The sequence below is a fragment of the Physella acuta genome, unplaced genomic scaffold (assembly GCF_028476545.2).
Source record: "Physella acuta isolate Inbredline_101_S28 unplaced genomic scaffold, ASM2847654v3 ptg000848l, whole genome shotgun sequence".
Taxonomy (NCBI): domain Eukaryota; kingdom Metazoa; phylum Mollusca; class Gastropoda; family Physidae; genus Physella; species Physella acuta.
Genome location: NW_026732365.1, coordinates 105,867 through 124,094, shown reverse-complemented (window position 1 = coordinate 124,094; position 18,228 = coordinate 105,867). Strand labels below are relative to the sequence as shown.

General features: G+C 38.5%; 1 protein-coding gene across 1 annotated transcript; it reads left to right on the top strand.

Annotated features, from left to right (window-relative positions):
• The first annotated feature begins 6,597 nt into the window (after positions 1 to 6,597).
• On the top strand, positions 6,598 to 17,467 carry LOC131952060 (uncharacterized). The gene is made up of 4 exons (XM_059314543.1): positions 6,598 to 6,681; positions 8,092 to 8,379; positions 15,711 to 15,921; positions 16,984 to 17,467. Exons 1-4 carry the CDS (start codon positions 6,602 to 6,604, stop codon positions 17,428 to 17,430), a joined length of 1,026 nt encoding a protein of 341 aa, XP_059170526.1. The 5' UTR covers positions 6,598 to 6,601; the 3' UTR covers positions 17,431 to 17,467.
• Positions 17,468 to 18,228: the final 761 nt, after the last annotated feature.

Below are 18,228 nucleotides of genomic sequence, written 5' to 3'. Positions count from 1 at the left end.
TAACAAGCTTTTATGTAATGATGCACTAAAAAGTAGAAAATAAATTATAGACTACTATTTAAATAACTATAAAGAAAAGCGTGGGTCACTTTAGTATCTATTGGATAACTTTACTAATGTTAAGGTAGACACCCACGCTTTTCTTTATAGTTATTTAAATAGTAGTCTATAATTTATTTTCTACTTTTTAGTGCATCATTACATAAAAGCTTGTTATTAAAACGTTTTTTTATAAAAAAAAAAAATTCCGTACTTTACATGTTTTATTTACAATAGAGTTACATGACTAAAAACCATTGCGCGCCTACTGAACGTGATGGCGCGCCTACTGAAGGTGATGGCGCAGCTATTGAACGTGATGACGCGTGTGGTGTGGTTGGATAGACATGCCTATTGATTCGGTCCAAATTTTAATTAATTCATAAAAAATTAATTAGGCATCCAATTAAGTCAAATTTAGTTTCAGATTGCATTGTCTTCATGTCTTGACCCACGTGCCAAATGTGAATCGTGTCGGTCAAGTAGAAGTGTCCGAATTTTCACTCCAGCGTTTCGGTGTAGACAGACAGACTGTCGAGGAAGTGAGTTAAATAAAAGCTTGTAAAAATAGAATATAATCTCGTAGAAAAAAGAAATGCACACCAAGTGAACGCTAAACAAAGATGTGTATAATAGTGCGCAATATTATTAGTACTTTATAAATTTACATGCGCTTTTTGAGAAATCGGAAATAGCGTAAATAAGTACTTCCGGTCAACGGAAATTACTCAAAATTTTACAGAAGGTAGAGAATTAGATCTTTTACTTACATATCAAATTTCATTTATCTATCTGAAATAATACTCAAGTTATAGGCTTTTGAAAAATTCAAAGTAGAAAAAGTACCACTTCCGGTTATCGGAAATCGCTCAAAAGTTGATACGGATCTACGATTTTGATAAAATACTTATATATGACATTTCATCAACCTAGCTGTAACGGTACTCAAGTAATCGTGTTTACACACAGACACACACACAGACAGACAGACACACAGACATACGGACAGAATTGCAAAGCCCAGTTTTTCAGACTGGATTACGCATAAAACCTCTTAATTTTGATAAATCTGGATTGATAATTTTTGCCCGATTAAAATAAGTCCTCTATACTTCGGATGTGATGAAGGACTGAGGTGTAATACGGTGAAAATTGTTAAAATTTCAAGTGATTTTTGTGCACGATTACAATACTTTCTCTATACTTCGTATATACGAGAAAGTAAAAAGGCTGAAATGGAAAGTTATTTCGCCAGATCGCATCAGATCGTGTAGCGCTGTGTTAACTAACAATAAAATAATATGATCGTAAAATAGATCTCACTCGCAAGTGATGAAATCCAAGTAAAACATCTAATTCACTGCCTTCTGTTAAATTTTGAGTATTTTCTGGTGAGCGGAAATCGTACTTTACCCTATTCCCGATTTCTCAAAAACGGTTATGAATTTATAAACTACTAATATTCCGCACTATTATTCTATTATTATTTGCTGTTCACGTGGTGCGTAGTTCTTTTTTCTACGAGATTCTATTCTATATTTAAAAGTTTGAGTAATTAAGAATTGATTGAAAATCATGTGTATTCCCGAGTTGCAATACCCCGTAGTGTTATATAAGTATGTTCGAGAAAGTTTAGGGAGATCACTCCCGCTTTATTAGATTTATTTACTTAAACAGTTATGGAAAGCGGTAGTTCAATAATATTTTGTTATGTTTTTTACTTTCTCGTATACCAAGTACAGATGAAATATTGAAATTTTGACAGTTTTCATCGTTTTACACCTCAGAACTTCATCATATACGGAGTAAAGGGGACTTATTTTAATCGGGCAAAAATAATAAATGCAGATTTATCAAAATTTCAGTGTTCTATGCGTAATCGAGTCGGAAAAACTGGGCTTTGCAATTCTGTCTTTATGTCTGTGTGTGTATGTATATCTGTAAACACGTGCTCGCGCGCGCGTGTGTGTGTGTGTGTGTGTGTGTTTTTGTATACTGTGACTAGCTGCTTGTTAGTTGATTTATGAAATATTTTCATTAAATTAATTTTATATAACAATTTGTTCACCAAAGTTGGTACAAAAATTATCTGGTGTCACTCTGATTAGGTGTAACAAACTGTCACAATAATTGATATTATTTCTGTAAAATGATAATAACTGACAAATTATAGTTTTGTACAAGAAAAATGTAATGTGCAAATGAAAATAATGCTTGCTCAATGAATAGCTATGTTCTGGTGTATAAACATAAATAAAATTGATTTAAAAATATATCGGTTGCATTTTCGTTTTTTTTTAATAACAGAATAATGCCAGTGAAAAAGTTTTAAAAGGTGAATTTTTAACTTTGCCTAAAATAGGGGGTGGGGGGAACTTTCATAAAATTATTTTTATGAAAAAGTACAAGTGTTTTTCTTTAATACCATTTTAATGTGAGGTACCTCCATTTATCTCACGAAAAGAACATACTTTGGGGGGGGGGGAGGCGTGAAGAGAAATGTTACCATCTTCCTTCACTTCCTGATGCTACAATTATCCAATCGCTTTCAACCTTATTAAGGAAAGCAGAATGGAGTTTTTCTTCTTCACAAATATTTAAAAACACTGCTATCTCACATTGTTGTTAAAGTTACACTTCGCTCTCCAGTGTTTCTTTCAGATTTTTCTCTTGAAAGTGGGGGGAGGGGGGCACTTGAGTTTTGAGGAGACGGGGGGGACACTGGTTAAATTATATGGGGCCTACTTTCTATATTAAACATATTTTCTGTTTCGTTCGGTCTAAATACTTAATTGTTAACTTATTGATGAAACCAATTTTTAAAAGTTGGCGTAATTGAACTTTAAAGATAGAGAGAAAAAAATCATACACAAAGCAAAATCCAATTATATTAAATTGAGTAGTTATAATTAAATTATATTAAAATTCATGCTTGGTTATGAAGAGGAAACTTTATTCTTTTTCAATTGTTTTCTTTCTCTTTAGTACGTCCAAATCCTCCAAACGAGAAGGGGAATAATTTGTTCCAAACTATACTTTCCTTGCCTAATTCTATCCACTGTGGAATTATCACTTCAAAGTGGTTGAATATTTATACAGTATCTTTTTTCTTAAACTATGGGAGATAACTCTGCGTTACTCTGAATATTCTGTTGAATAGTGCACCGACTTGCTATACTAAGTCGGCGTACCACTATTGGAAATGGGAAACAACTTCTGTATTTAAACTAACAAAATTCTTAAATGTAAACATATTGGCGTGGCGAGGGGCAGACCCATGGTGAACGCAAAAAAAGGATAGAGGAAAAAATTTCAAAGACATGTTGAGCTCCATAACTGTATGAAACATAATTGGAGCTGGGTTAATTTCGCATCATGCACAATTTGAATTGTGGTGATTTAGCATCACTCACACCTTCAGCCATGACGATTTTAGCATTTTTCTCCAAATGCGATTCATTATTCTCACAAAATATGTTTAAAAAATTTAAACACGCATATTCATGGTTTGGCGTCCAGAATTTTTCTGTAAGTATTAATTATTTTTGCCTCAAATAAATATTTTTACCTCAAAGAGTAATTTTAAGATGGATACACATTCCGTTCTTTGTTGGAGATATTTATATTTAGAGCTAATATTTATGTGTGTTTTGCCACTATTTTTGTGTTTACATATTTCCTGGATATTAATATCGTTTTAGAACAGGGGAAATAACTTTTCTAAAACTACTTAAACAACATTAGATTATTTCCCCTGCTGCTAGAGCACACTGGTTAAAACAGATCAATAATTGTGTTTTACCTGAACAGGAACCACAATTATAAAAACAAAAACTGGACGACTCATGTATTATTATTAAAAATACAAAACTTATGTTTTTGTGCTTAGAATAGGAGCTCAAATACAATGTAACTAAGGTAAGAAATAACAAGATGGGTTAGTTAAGCGAAGCGTGAATGTGTTCAGCTGTTCAAAATGGCTGATCGAGCAACGATTTTTTATGCAGTAAAATGTGTGCTCGGGTAGAGCACAGCACCTTCACAAGTTACAAATTGCTTCATTGGTTTTGTACCTAGACACATTCAAGACATTGGCAACGAGAAAAACACAATCACAATACAACCACAACTCTCACTTTATATATATTTAAGACATAATCCAACCCCTTTTCTGATAACAGTTCTGTGGTGTTCTCAATTTTTTTAATGCTCATTAATTATGTGGTGCTGATGAATAGAAACAACATCTCGTCTGATCTAAAGACAAGATTATCTTTTAAAAAACATTCATTTTTTTTTAGATGAGGAATAAATTAAGTTACAGCAAGACAGGTGTATATGTATATATATATATATATATATATATATATATATATATATATATATATATATATATATATATATATATATATATATATATATATATATATAAAACATTATATGTATATGCATGTCTTTAGAGAATGTGTGTTTGTGTGTATTTATACATATAGGTCTAGTGATATAGGATAGACATCTCAATCTTTAGTTCAAAGCATTACTTTTTATTTCTTGGGATACAGTCTAGTCACTCTATTGGTATATGGCCTGCGTTGTCATTTATGTACACATTACAACATTTTATGAGTGTGTCAGGAACACTAACTCTAAGTTGTCTGTGTAGCAAAAGTAATGTCCCTTAATATTTACTCAACGACGAGGATTCCTTTTTTTTTAATCAATCAATAGCAGGAAACGTGATCGATGTGATCATACTAGACCGTAACGGATCGATGTTGAAAAATCGATCGATATTTGTTTTAGAAAATTAAAAGGACTTGACAAATATTTCTTTGTGGCCCCATTGGAGCAAAGGGCTGCAATCACACCTCTCCACCTGACTCGTTACATTTTTATTGGCTGTATATTTGTAGAAAAGAATTTTTTTTAGAAATCAAAACCGAAAACAGTGTCGGTTTCTGGATTTCCAATCTACGTGTTTCAGGCTTATTGCTCACTGCACCTGAGTCAGAATATCGATGTATGCCAATAAGAATCTACTGATTAAGTAATGGATAATTTTAAACTTGATGATTACTGGGAAAATGAAAGAAGTCTCGGTCTAACCTTAGTATTCGTTAGTTTTACCGCAAATATTTTGTGTATAGAACTCTAACGCCCGTGCTTAATTTTGGGACTTTTTAATTTGAATCGCCAAAGAGATGATTATGGTTATTTTTTAGGCAACACAAAACAAATTCATTTTGTAATTTATCTTCCCTACCAATTTTTTTTTTACAAAATGCATCTAATTGTAATAGAAATTACCTGTTTTGTTTTTTTTTAAATTTATCTAACGTCGCTAAGGCACTCCTTTTTTTTTTGTACCTTTAGATTAAAATTAATTAATACTTCTTAATACTTCTTAACGATTATACTACTTTTAAAAAATTAGGTATGTTTTGCACTCCGACAAAATTTGATAACAAACTTTATTACCCCTTTTATCCCCACACAATGAACTTAACCCACCCTCGTTACAATGTCTCAAATCAAAGAAGTCCGGCCAGTACTCACCTATCTTTCACTTGTTTTACTGTATTTGTTACAATTGCTTCAATAACTGTAAATTAATTTTCTGTTTGTGTTTTTTTTTAAGACTGAATTTCAAATCCCATCAAGCAGTTAGAAAGTGAAGTAAATTGAAGTCTGTCTGTATTATCTTTAGATCATGAGCTCCATTGAGACGAACAAGCTCCACTTCCTCACTGAATATTATCCTTACCATGTGTGAGAGAGACGATAAGATACTCAGAGAGATTCAATGATGTGGCTTTCTGTGAATAAACATTGAATTTATGCATTTTTTTTAATGTGGTAAAGTAATATTTGTAAAAATCGTATAGGGGTCGTACATTAAACGTCGAACTCCAAGGGAGACTGGGGTGAGCGGGAGGGGGGGTCGACTTAAGTGACGAAGTATGACGTGAGCGGGGGGAAGGTGGGGTGAGAGTAAGATGGCATACTTTTGCACTTAAAAGGTAGCCCTCAAAATTAGATGCTAATGTTATTTCGCGCTTTTAAAAGACTTTTTGTGAATTGTTATAGAAATTAGAAAATTATTACAATACTTAGTTTTAATGAACATGTTCAGTAGGCTACATACTGTAGAAATATTTAAAAAAACCAAAAACTGCTGTTTTGAAAAGGGGGAGGGGTTAGCCGGCTAAAGTGTGGCGTCATTATAGGGGCATCTGGCTTTTTGTTACGATGGGGAGTAAAAGGTAAAATAGTATAAAGAGCGTGATGTCGTTGACGGACGAACACTTAGTGGTTTAATAGTTTAAAATCTTTTCGAATAGGGACATAGTTTTCAGATTTATAGTGATGAATCATAGTTGGCGCTTGTAGCTATAATGTAAAACAATGTACAATTTTTATTTATTTTCATTTTGTAGGATTTTTTAAAAATTAACTTTTTGCAATTAATCACTTAAAATAATAGTTTAAATACCAGGAAAAGCACAAAGCCATACGACTAGAGATTAAAATCTTGTCTAATTTTTTTCCGCTTCAGTTCAACATGTTCAGTTGCTGTTCTTTCCCAGAAATTGAAGACAAAAAACCGTTGATAATTGACGTCAAGAAGATTATAAGTGACCGGTGAGTATATGCCTCACTTCCAACCCATTTTCTGTAAACTCCGTAATACGGCTTTTTTCTATACCTCTTCTTGTGGTTAGGGTAAGGTTAACTGTCTGTATAAATACAAAGTCGACATGTATAAATGTTCAGAGTTACTTGACTTAATCCTCTTTACTACTTGTGGAACATAGGACTTTAACCATAACCTTCCATTTTGTCCTATCCTCGGCTGTTGATTTTGCAGCCTCTCAAGACATCCCTGCTGTCTTCAGTTCTCCAAGAAGACTCGGTCTCCAGGTCTGTTTAGAGCGCCCTCTCTTCCGCTTTCCCTTGGGGTTCCACTCGAGTGTCTGGTGTGTCACATTAGAATGAGCCTTTTGCAGTGTGTGTCCCACCTAGCGCTACTTCCTACAATCTTGTCATTCTTCACAAGTCTATGTTAGGCACTTTGTCCTGCCTCAATTTCAGAATCTCTCTGTGACATTTGTTCATGAGGTCTGGATCTTGTTTGTGCTGGTCTCTGTGACTCTAAGTTTCTGCTCATGTAACAAAACAGCCTTGACATTTGAATTTAGAATCCTAATGTTTGTTGTATTGGAAATAGCACAATTTTTCCACATGGGTCTCAGAACTGTGAAAACTCAGCCGGCTGTATTAATTCTAGCACGTATGTGCTTCCTGATTAGCTAATCTTGCTGCCGGGGTAGACAAAATTCCTCCACATCGTCAACATGTTTTCTTTCTATTTCAGCTCACTAACGTATCTATAAACTACACTTTTCAATGTTAATGTGACAATTTGTAGAGATTAACCATAAGTAGATAGTTCGAACTAAAAAATCAAAACTTAACCTTATCGATAAAAGTGTTTGTAAAAAACAGAAGGTATCGGTTTGAGCCTAGTATTAATATGTAGACCGTGGTCCATTTGTAACTGTAAGTAAGAGATAATTTACGCAAAAGAAAATATTTAACTCAAAACACTTCATTTATACAGTTATTTTGTTAGTTTGTGTTCTGGAGACCTTGCGACGTAGCCACAGAGATAGTGCTAAGTCTTCTGACATAGCATTAAAAAACGATATCGCCAACCACATTTTTTTTAAATGGTTTATTTTTTAAAGTAATGGCAATCCCATTTATGGCATTGGGTATAATATATTTTAACTAGGTCTTTCTTGATGGCCATTGAACTTTTAAAATAAATACATATATTTCTAAAGAATACTGTTTTTTTTTTCAATTATTGAGGCTCTATATTCTACGACTTTACGTGTCAATGTATTAATAATACTATAATGATTTAAAATTATTTATATTGTCCTCGCTAGTGTGGATTTTTTCAGTGTTTAGGAAATAAAATCTCGGCGTTATTTTAATTAGTTCAGCTCGCTGTTTAAAATTGTGCTGGATTCTTTTCTGAAACAGTGCCTGGACAAGCTTCACGACTACTTTCGGTTTCTACAAAAACTTAACCGTGAAAAGAGAAAAATTTGACGTGGAGGTACCGGAAAATTATTTTTTATTTGAGAAAATCAGCCAAGGGCCGAAAAAAGAATTCGGCGGGAATAACGCGCTGACCACCCAGAAGCCCGCAGTGTCTGGGGATGGACCAGATCAGAAGACGGTTGAGCCAGTTGCTGACCAGACAGATGGGCTGGGGAAGGCAAAGAAGGGAGACGACTTGTGGAAATCTCCCTCACAAAATTTAGCTAAGTAGGTTTTTGTGATAAACATACAAGCACAAAGATACTAAAAAATTGTTTGCATATTTATACATATACATATTACACACACACACATATATATATATATATATATATATATATATATATATATATATATATATATATATATATATATATATATATATATATATATATATATATTTATATATTTTTTTATTTATTTATATTTATGTTTATGGTTTACAACATGTACATTTACATTTATATCTATATTTATATATATAGCATACTATGTTATATATATATATATATATATGACTCAAATCGAATTGGACCAAGGTGCCTTTGTGTAATTGTGCCATTGTATAAAATCGTATTGCTATCAAGTGTTAATTTTAATTCAAATACTATAGAAAGAAAAATCCATCATCTTATGAACACATAATCAAAACCCATTTTAAAAAATTATTTGATTAAGCGTCCATGTCTTCAACCATTTTATTGTTTCAAAATTTGATGCAGAATCCAGTCTAGTATTTTCTTAGTACTGTTTTTCTAGTTATAGATGTAACTAGGTGTAGTTACCAGAGATGATAACAACGTAATAATGCAGGTGTTAGGCTGATAACGATCACAAAGCCGCTGCGCAGTTCACAGGCTGACGTCACAGTGCAGATGGCTTATTAATCGGACGGTACGACAGAAGCGGCGTAATTAACATTCTGATGCAACGAGTAGAATCGATTACGATTACGATTACGATTACGAATCCGATTACGAATACGAAGGGATATATAGGAAGACGGCTGAGATATAGGAGGACAGAACGAGAACGATGATCAGTGAGGATCAGTCAGTCAGTCAGTAGGAGAGTGGCAGTATCAAGTTGGTTATTGAACGGGTTAGCCGTATTGTGTTAATAAGGACGATAGACATGTGCATTCAGTTATGTGAAGACTAGTGAGGACTGTTGGGGGTCAGTTGATTCAGACTATTATTGTGAAACATCTCTCTTGATTCATTATATTATTGTGAAGCATTTCTTTGATTCATGTAATAAAAGGATCAATAATGAACCTGCATCTTCGAGTATCTATACTGTAGTCGATGTTGTGTAGAATGAGTGGTTAGACTCGTTACATTTGGCGTTGTCGGCAGGATAGACTCGGGAAGGTTACATTTGGCGCTGCGAGCAGGATGATTCAATTAGACCAGCCGCTAGGGCACCCATAGTCAACCTAGATCCAGTTCATAACTGTGTTTCGTGTGTGTGTGAATTCGGACATTCAGGAACAGTGAAAAGTGAGGAACGAGGAAAATTTTTCATACACACACGGTAAGAAAGGTCTCTTCTTTTTTTGACTCAAGGAATAAAAATTATAATGTCTACTCTGGACGAGAAGCAGACCCATATTGTGGTCCTGCCCAGAGAGTCCCACATTAACAAATTTTACGGGGACGGTGATCCAGCTTTAACCAACAGGTTCAGTGAAGAGGTCAAAGCGGCCTGGGCCTCGAGATACATGTCACCAGAGGAAAGATTAAGACTGCTGATGGGCAGTATAGGAGAGACGGTTAGGGCAGAGGTCAAATGCCACGATAAAACCATCCAATCAGATCCAGATAAGGTGCTGGATCTAATTATGGAGACCTTTGGGGAGAGACGGTCGGGATCGCAACTGCTATCGGGGTTCGTAGGCTTAAAGCAGAGAATGGCGGAGAGTGTGATGGAGTATTCACACCGAATGAACAGGGCCTTTGATTCGGTAAAGGGCAAAACACCTGACATTGATGTGCGCCTACTGAGGGACCATTTCATCGAGGGGCTAGCAACCCCGATCTTAAGGAGAGAGTTGAAAGAAGAGGTCTACAAAGACCCGCAGTTGACCTTCCTTCAGGTCAGGAACTCAGCGATCCGCAGGTCCGAGGATGAGGACCAATCGAACTGTTCGGTAGACAAAGTCTCTGTGCCGGAACAGAAACAATCCCCACCCACAGGGACCGGCACGATGGAAACCATGATGGCTCAACTGTTGGCCCACCTGGATAAGGTTGACCAACGATTGGAGAGGTTGGAAAGCAGGTCAACAGCTGAGAATCAGGGCAAAAACGGGACAAAACAGGGACGGGTTGGACAGCCGCGACCTGCCGGTCCATCGCTCCGGTGGACGGCCGACGGTCGACCAATTTGCTTGTCCTGCTCACAACCCGGACATATGGCACGGTACTGTCCGGGGAAACGATCGTCCTCTGTAAGGCAGGGTCAGGCTACAGAGGGGCGAGGTTATGGCCCTAGAAACAAAATGATGGGAGTCTGTCCCGAAATGATGATTACGATCGGGGACATCGCGGTGAAGGCAATTGTGGATACAGGCTCCCAGGTGACGACAATTACGGAAAATTTTTACACCAAATGGATGAAAGGAAAAGACCATAGGTTGAGGTCTGACACATGCATGCGCCTGACGGCAGCTAATGGACTAACCATTCCATACTGTGGTTATTTTCTGGCGGATGTCGTGGTGGCGGGACATAGGTTGAAGCAGGTTGGGGTGTTCGTTACGAAACACAACCTAGAGACAAATGTGTCAAATATACCTTGCCTGTTGGGCATGAATATTCTTGGCCAGTTGCCAGAATTTCTTACAAATATTGTCGGATCGACCACACCAGGTCGGGGATCCAAGTTGGCCAGGTTTGCCAAGACCAGAGGAAGGATATCAGTCCCGGCAAACACGGTCAAGGCAATCACATTACAAATTGGTGATAGAAGCGTGAATGGTGATGTGATGATAGAACCATGTGGCGCCGCACTGAGGGCAGGCGTCGTGTTACTGCGGACATACACATCAGCGGAAAATGGACTAGTTCAAGGATTAGTGGCAAATGTTTTGGATGAGGAAATTTTTATACCGCCTAACACTCTGGTAGGAGTACCACAGAACGTCGAGGTACAAAGGTCGGCACAGTGCATCGAACTGAGCAATACCAGCAGTAATGAAGTAACAATTAGGTCGGTCAATGTGACGGCCGAGGTGAAGAAAGAGGATGGCCGATCATATACATTCCCGGAAACTGAGGACCCAAAATTAAATAAATTACTGAATAAGTACAGGGATATATTTGCCTCGTACGAGGGTGATTTGGGTTACACGGAAGTAATAAAACACCAGATACCCTTACTACAAGACAAGCCGGTGGCGCAACCTTATCGAAGATTACCACCAAGTCACTACTCTGCGGTGAAAGCACACCTGAACGATCTACTAAAAAAGGGAATTATTACAACCAGCACGAGCCCGTATGCGGCACCGATAGTAGTGGTAAAAAAGAAGTCAGGGGAGATAAGACTGTGTTGTGATTACCGGAAATTGAACAATATCACAAGAAGGGATGCATTCCCCTTGCCTCGTATTGATGAATGTCTTGATGCGTTGGGGGGAGCAAGATTTTTTTCTACCTTGGATTTGGCTAGTGGCTACCACCAAGTGGCCATGCACCCCAACGATCAACATAAGACTGCATTTATTTCTCCACTGGGACTGTACGAGTGGACCCGTATGCCGTTTGGTCTAACTAATGCGCCTGCTACATTCCAGCGAGTAATGCAGAGTGCTATGAGTGACTTTCTATTTCAAATAATGTTGGTGTACTTGGATGATATACTGGTTTACTCAAAAACTTGGGAGGACCATCTAGAAAGATTAGAACAAGTGTTTCTCCGTCTTAGGGAGATAGGAGTAAAGCTGAACCCAGACAAATGCTGCTTCGGTCTGAAATCGGTACATTTTTTGGGTTATGTGATTTCGTCGGATGGCATCGCCACTGACCCAGATAAAATTGCAGCTGTTAAAGAATGGAAACAGCCAACAACTACGGTAGAGGTCAGATCATTCTTGGGCTTTGCTTCCTATTATAGAAAATTTGTGCCTGGTTTTGCAAAAATTGCCGCACCATTGCATGACTTGGTAAACAAAATGACAAAGAAACACAGTAAGGAGAAAAAGAAAGGTAAAACACAACTGATAGGTGAATTATGGACTGATGAATGCCTGAACTCGTTTAAGCTATTGAAAAAGGCTTTGACAGAGGCGCCGATATTAGGATACGCAGACTTTGACAAACCATTTCGGCTAGAAATTGACGCCAGCTCTAAAGGTCTGGGAGCTGTGCTATCACAACAACAAAAGCAAGGTTTCAGGGTTATTGCGTATGCCAGTCGAGCTCTGAAGGAATCAGAGAAGAACATGACAAATTACAGCGCCATGAAACTAGAACTTTTGACATTAAAATGGGCTGTGACTGAAAAATTCAGGGACTATCTATTGGGTGCTAAATGTGTGGTATACACTGACAATAACCCCCTCAGTCACCTAAAGACAGCAAAGTTGGGATCCATCGAACAGCGATGGGCAGCAGAATTGGCACTCTTTGACCTAGAGATAAAATAAAAGAAACGCTGACAGGAATATGTGAGGTCAGAGCGTCAACAGATATCCCTCACGGGGTGCAAGTGAGGCAGAACGGACAGACCGGGGTGGAGCACATTTCCACAGAGCCCGGACATATGGACATTAGTGATTTTAATTGCCTTACTAATAAAGAGATACGAGATGCCCAGAGAACGGATAGCGGGTTACAGCCGCTATTGAAATACGTCCAGGAACAAAAATTCCCAAGAAGAAGGGAAAGAGAACAATTTGGTCGAGAAACAAAGAAAATACTGAGTCAGTGGGACCGTCTCAGTATAAAGGATGGTGTTCTCATGCGGAGAATTCATGACCAAATAGATGGGACAATACACCAGGTGGTGGTGCCTGGACAGTTACGAGAAGAAGTGCTAAGGTTGGCACATGACAGGGCAGGACACCAGGGTCAGGACAGGACGCACAAAATATTACGACGGAGGTGTTACTGGCCCAATATGGAGATGGAGGTCAAACGCCATTGTGAGGCTTGTGTGAGGTGTCAGCATGCGAAAATGCCAGTTGTCAAAATGAGACAGCCATTAGGACACTTACAGGCGACAAAACCACTAGAGATTGTGGCTATGGACTTTAAGTCGTTGGAACAATCATCGGATGGGACGGAACATGTGTTGGTAATGACTGATGTATTCACCAAATGGACGGTGGCGGTGCCCACACGAGATCAGACTGCCAAAACAGTGGCAAAGGTCTTAATAGAACATTGGTTCATCAAATATGGCATACCAAGACAATTACACTCTGACCAAGGAAGGGCCTTCGAGTCAGAAGTAATTAACCAACTGTGCAGCCACTACGGGATCAACAAATCTAGAACAACCACATTTAATCCGAAAGGAAACGGACAGTGCGAGCGGTTCAACCGCAGCATGCATGATTTGCTGCGTACTCTAGAACCTGAACAGAAAAAACGCTGGCCTGATTTTCTCCCAGAGTTGGTATATCTATACAACTGCACCCCCCATGCCACAACCGGCTTTTCGCCACACATGTTACTGTTCGGACGGGAGGCTCGACTCCCTCTTGACTTGTTCCTAGGAAAAAAGGAAAGTATGACTGGCTCATACACCGCACTAGAATATGTGAATGAACATATGAGACGAATTAGAGAAATGTACAGGGTAGTACAGGAAAGACTAGAACAGGAAGAACGGCGAAGGGAACCGCCGGTACAGACAAAGGACCCGCCACTCAAACTGAACGACAGGGTATTACTGCGTAGCCACCCGTTAGGCAGAAACAAAATCCACGACCTCTGGGGACAGGAGATATGGCAAGTCGTGGAGATGCCTAAAATAGCCGGTGGCCCCTTTAAGATAAGACCCATCGATCACACCAAACCGGGTCGGTGGGCGAATATTGCTCAATTAAAGAAATATTGTCATATTCAAGAAGAGCAGTTACACACAAGGAAACCTAAGACAATTAGGGAACCGGAAACTATAACGGAAATTCACATACCCATCCCGGAACCATGTCGCCATCAACAGCGCAACAGCGATACACAAGGGGAGGATACCGGCAACAAGGAGGATCCCGGTCCTCCCAGAAGCAGAGACACAGTAGAACAGCAGATAAGTGGTCCGCGGAGAAGTTTGAGAAACAGAAAGAATACGAAATTTTTCGTCAGCAACCATCAATTCTGTCATGGTCGCGCTGGTATGAGAACAGACTGTTCAAAAAGTTATAAAAGTGAACTGGTGAAGGCACCAAACGAAAAAGGTGGATATGAATTCTAGAACTGCTTGTGTCTGAGGAATATGATGTAGACACATTTGATATGTGAAATAGGGATAACTGTCAATCTTTTACGAATGTGACGACATTGACAGTGAATGGAACAATAAATTTTTTTTTTTACGATGGTGAGATTGACATTTAAGAAGTGCACCTACCAAGCGTTGTTTGTGGTTGAAAACACACAAAAAAAAAGGCGGCGGTGGATGTAACTAGGTGTAGTTACCAGAGATGATAACAACGTAATAATGCAGGTGTTAGGCTGATAACGATCACAAAGCCGCTGCGCAGTTCACAGGCTGACGTCACAGTGCAGATGGCTTATTAATCGGACGGTACGACAGAAGCGGCGTAATTAACATTCTGATGCAACGAGTAGAATCGATTACGATTACGATTACGATTACGAATCCGATTACGAATACGAAGGGATATATAGGAAGACGGCTGAGATATAGGAGGACAGAACGAGAACGATGATCAGTGAGGATCAGTCAGTCAGTCAGTAGGAGAGTGGCAGTATCAAGTTGGTTATTGAACGGGTTAGCCGTATTGTGTTAATAAGGACGATAGACATGTGCATTCAGTTATGTGAAGACTAGTGAGGACTGTTGGGGGTCAGTTGATTCAGACTATTATTGTGAAACATCTCTCTTGATTCATTATATTATTGTGAAGCATTTCTTTGATTCATGTAATAAAAGGATCAATAATGAACCTGCATCTTCGAGTATCTATACTGTAGTCGATGTTGTGTAGAATGAGTGGTTAGACTCGTTACATTTGGCGTTGTCGGCAGGATAGACTCGGGAAGGTTACATAGATATATCTTTTACTAGAGTGTTGAAATGATAATGTTGGTTTATACTGGTAGCTTAGAGGGTAGGTAGCTTAACAGCATCTCACAGTCTTTAACCTTTAATTCTCAGTTCAGAGATTATGTCGCTCAACAACACATCACAATAGTTAACCTCTAACCTTTAACCCCTAACCCCAGTTCAGAGAGTGTGTCACCAAACACCACCTCACAATCGTTAACCTCTAACTTTTAACCCTTGACCTCAGCTCAGAGAGTATGTCGCTCAACACCACCTCACATTCGTTAACTTTTATAACCTTTAACCCCTAACCCCAGCTCAGAGAGTATGTCGCTCAACACCATCTTCGACAACAACACAGCCGAGAAACAACTCTACAAGTTCCGCTTTGAGAAGACGAGGCGGACAGAAATCAACGTCACGTTTCAAAAGGGCTTCACATTTGGGGGCAAGGCCAACTTCAGCATCGGGGTGCCCAAGTTGTGGGGGGAGGCCAACGTGGGGGCGGAACTGGAAATGCAATATCAGGTAGACTTGCAGATGGCTCATTAGTTTTAAACTGTATTTATACAAATACAAGTTTAGTTTGGAACTGGAGGCACTTTTTGGGTGTGTGTGTGTAGATGACAACATTGTTAACAATCGCGGCAAACATGTTTTGCTATTTGTTTTGTCTCTGTTTTTAGACAAATTAGATACCTTTCATCAATTGGCGAACATTGGACATTTCTTATTTACAATTTCTTTGTAGTTAAGATTATCCCCCCCCCCCAACCCCTCTTACTTATCGCCACCCCTTCTCCGCCCCCCCCCCCCCCAAACACATCTACCCCACCCCTCAAAACGAAATAGAAAAGATATACTTTTATCAGTGTCCGCCAGCCCCACCCCTCGGAAATTTTAGTCCGCCCCTCACCCTGGAAATTTCAGGTGCCCCTTCCCCCCCCCCTCTCCCCCCCCCCTCTCCCCCCCCCCCCCCCTCTTAAGGAGAAACATTGCATGTAGCTGGTCTACCCAGTTTTCAGCATGTAAAGTTGATTGTGTTATCAATAAAATTCATGTATACATCTAGATCACAAACAGCTGAAAGCTACTCAGTCCAGTCCTTTAGATATGAGCAGTGCCGTAGCGAGGTCGGATGTCACCACGTGCGGCACTTAATGGTGTCACACCCCAGAGGCGTAGCGACCCTTCCCGGGGACAAACTTTCAGTATTTTCGATTTCCACCCCCCCCCCCTTCAAACTTTCCATTTGCACACCCCCCTCAGACTTTCGATTTGCACCCCCCTCAAACTTTCGATTTGCACCTCTTAAAAGACTATTTAACACTCGAATTAGTCACTTAATAGTTAATTAAGTGGAATTATCATTTTTCTCTATATATTTTGCTATTTTTTGCCTTGGTGTCACCCCCCCCCCCACCTAAATGGAGTCACCCGGTACGGTCCGCACCCCCGCCCCCCCCCCCCTCGTTACGCCTCTGGATATGAGTGAAAGTTTCCTATTAGTTTTTAAACCTCTTAGCATTCATTACAACCTCCCCATTATGTTACAATTGACTGTAATGTCTTTTTTTTCCATTGAATCAGATCACTAAAACAGAGGGTCAGACTTTTGAAGAAACTGTTCTAATGGAGGCCACCAGCGACATAGCTGTTGGCCCAAACAGCAAGTACACGGCCAACGTCGAACTGGAAGAAAAATCTTTACTCGTTGAGTTTGAGGTGATCACCCGCCTGTCTATGCCACAGGAGCGTGCACCAATCTACATCAAGCGAAAATCGGATGGACGATGTGTTTATATTTACAGTATGAGGAACATCCGGGATATTTTTGCTAAGGTTGAACATTTGGTGCGGAATCCGCCTGAGTGTGATATCAACGAGGTTTATCTAGTTACCGAAGGCGTCATTAAAGGCATGATGGCGTGCAACCATAAGATTTTACTAAACAGTAACGAACCGGATGATCTAAAGAAAAGGGCACAGGAGAACCGCTTTAATTCTGAAGACGATCGATTTCAAAGGACGAGTTGAAATATTAAACCTGCCTTTAAGTTTCATGAACATTCGTCTTTATATATATATATATATATATATATATATATATATATATATATATATATATATATATATATATATATATATATATATATATATTATTTCTGCATAGTACGGTCTTCTAGATTTACATGCTACTGATAGAACTTCACTATTCAAACGAAGTGAAAGAAAAATAAATAAGTTTTAACGTACAAAAAACTAATCGTATTTTATTTTAAAAGTGAAATACAATAGTTTCAGAATTTATGTTTTTATTTGTGCATAGAAGTACTAGATCTATATCGTTAAAATCGAATATCATTGAAAATGCTTCGGAAAGTGTTTTATTACAATGCCTTCAGGGATGGGCTGGTTGTGTCCAAGAGGCCCATGAAATTTTAAAAGGGGCCCCCAACCATCAAAGCTTGATGGAAACTCATGCAACAAATTTTTTTTTTTAATAGAAGCACTAATAAGACTACTACAGCGCCTTTCTGGAAGCCCACCAGTATTTGTTTTTATTTGGGGCTCACTGGGATTTTCCCCGGTAGACCGGCAAGCCAGTCCATCCCTGATTACCTTAATCCATTAAAAAGTTCAGACATGGTTTTATTAAACCTTTTGAAAATGGGCGAAAGCTATTGTAAAATGTATCGTTAATTGATTGGATGTGTCTTACGTTATAGAAAATTGTGTGTATAAACATGTCTTGATAAAAAGCTTTTTTTTCTATTCTTGCTCGTGCTTTGTATTGTGCTACGCAGTCTCCTAGAAATTCTACATGATATTTTT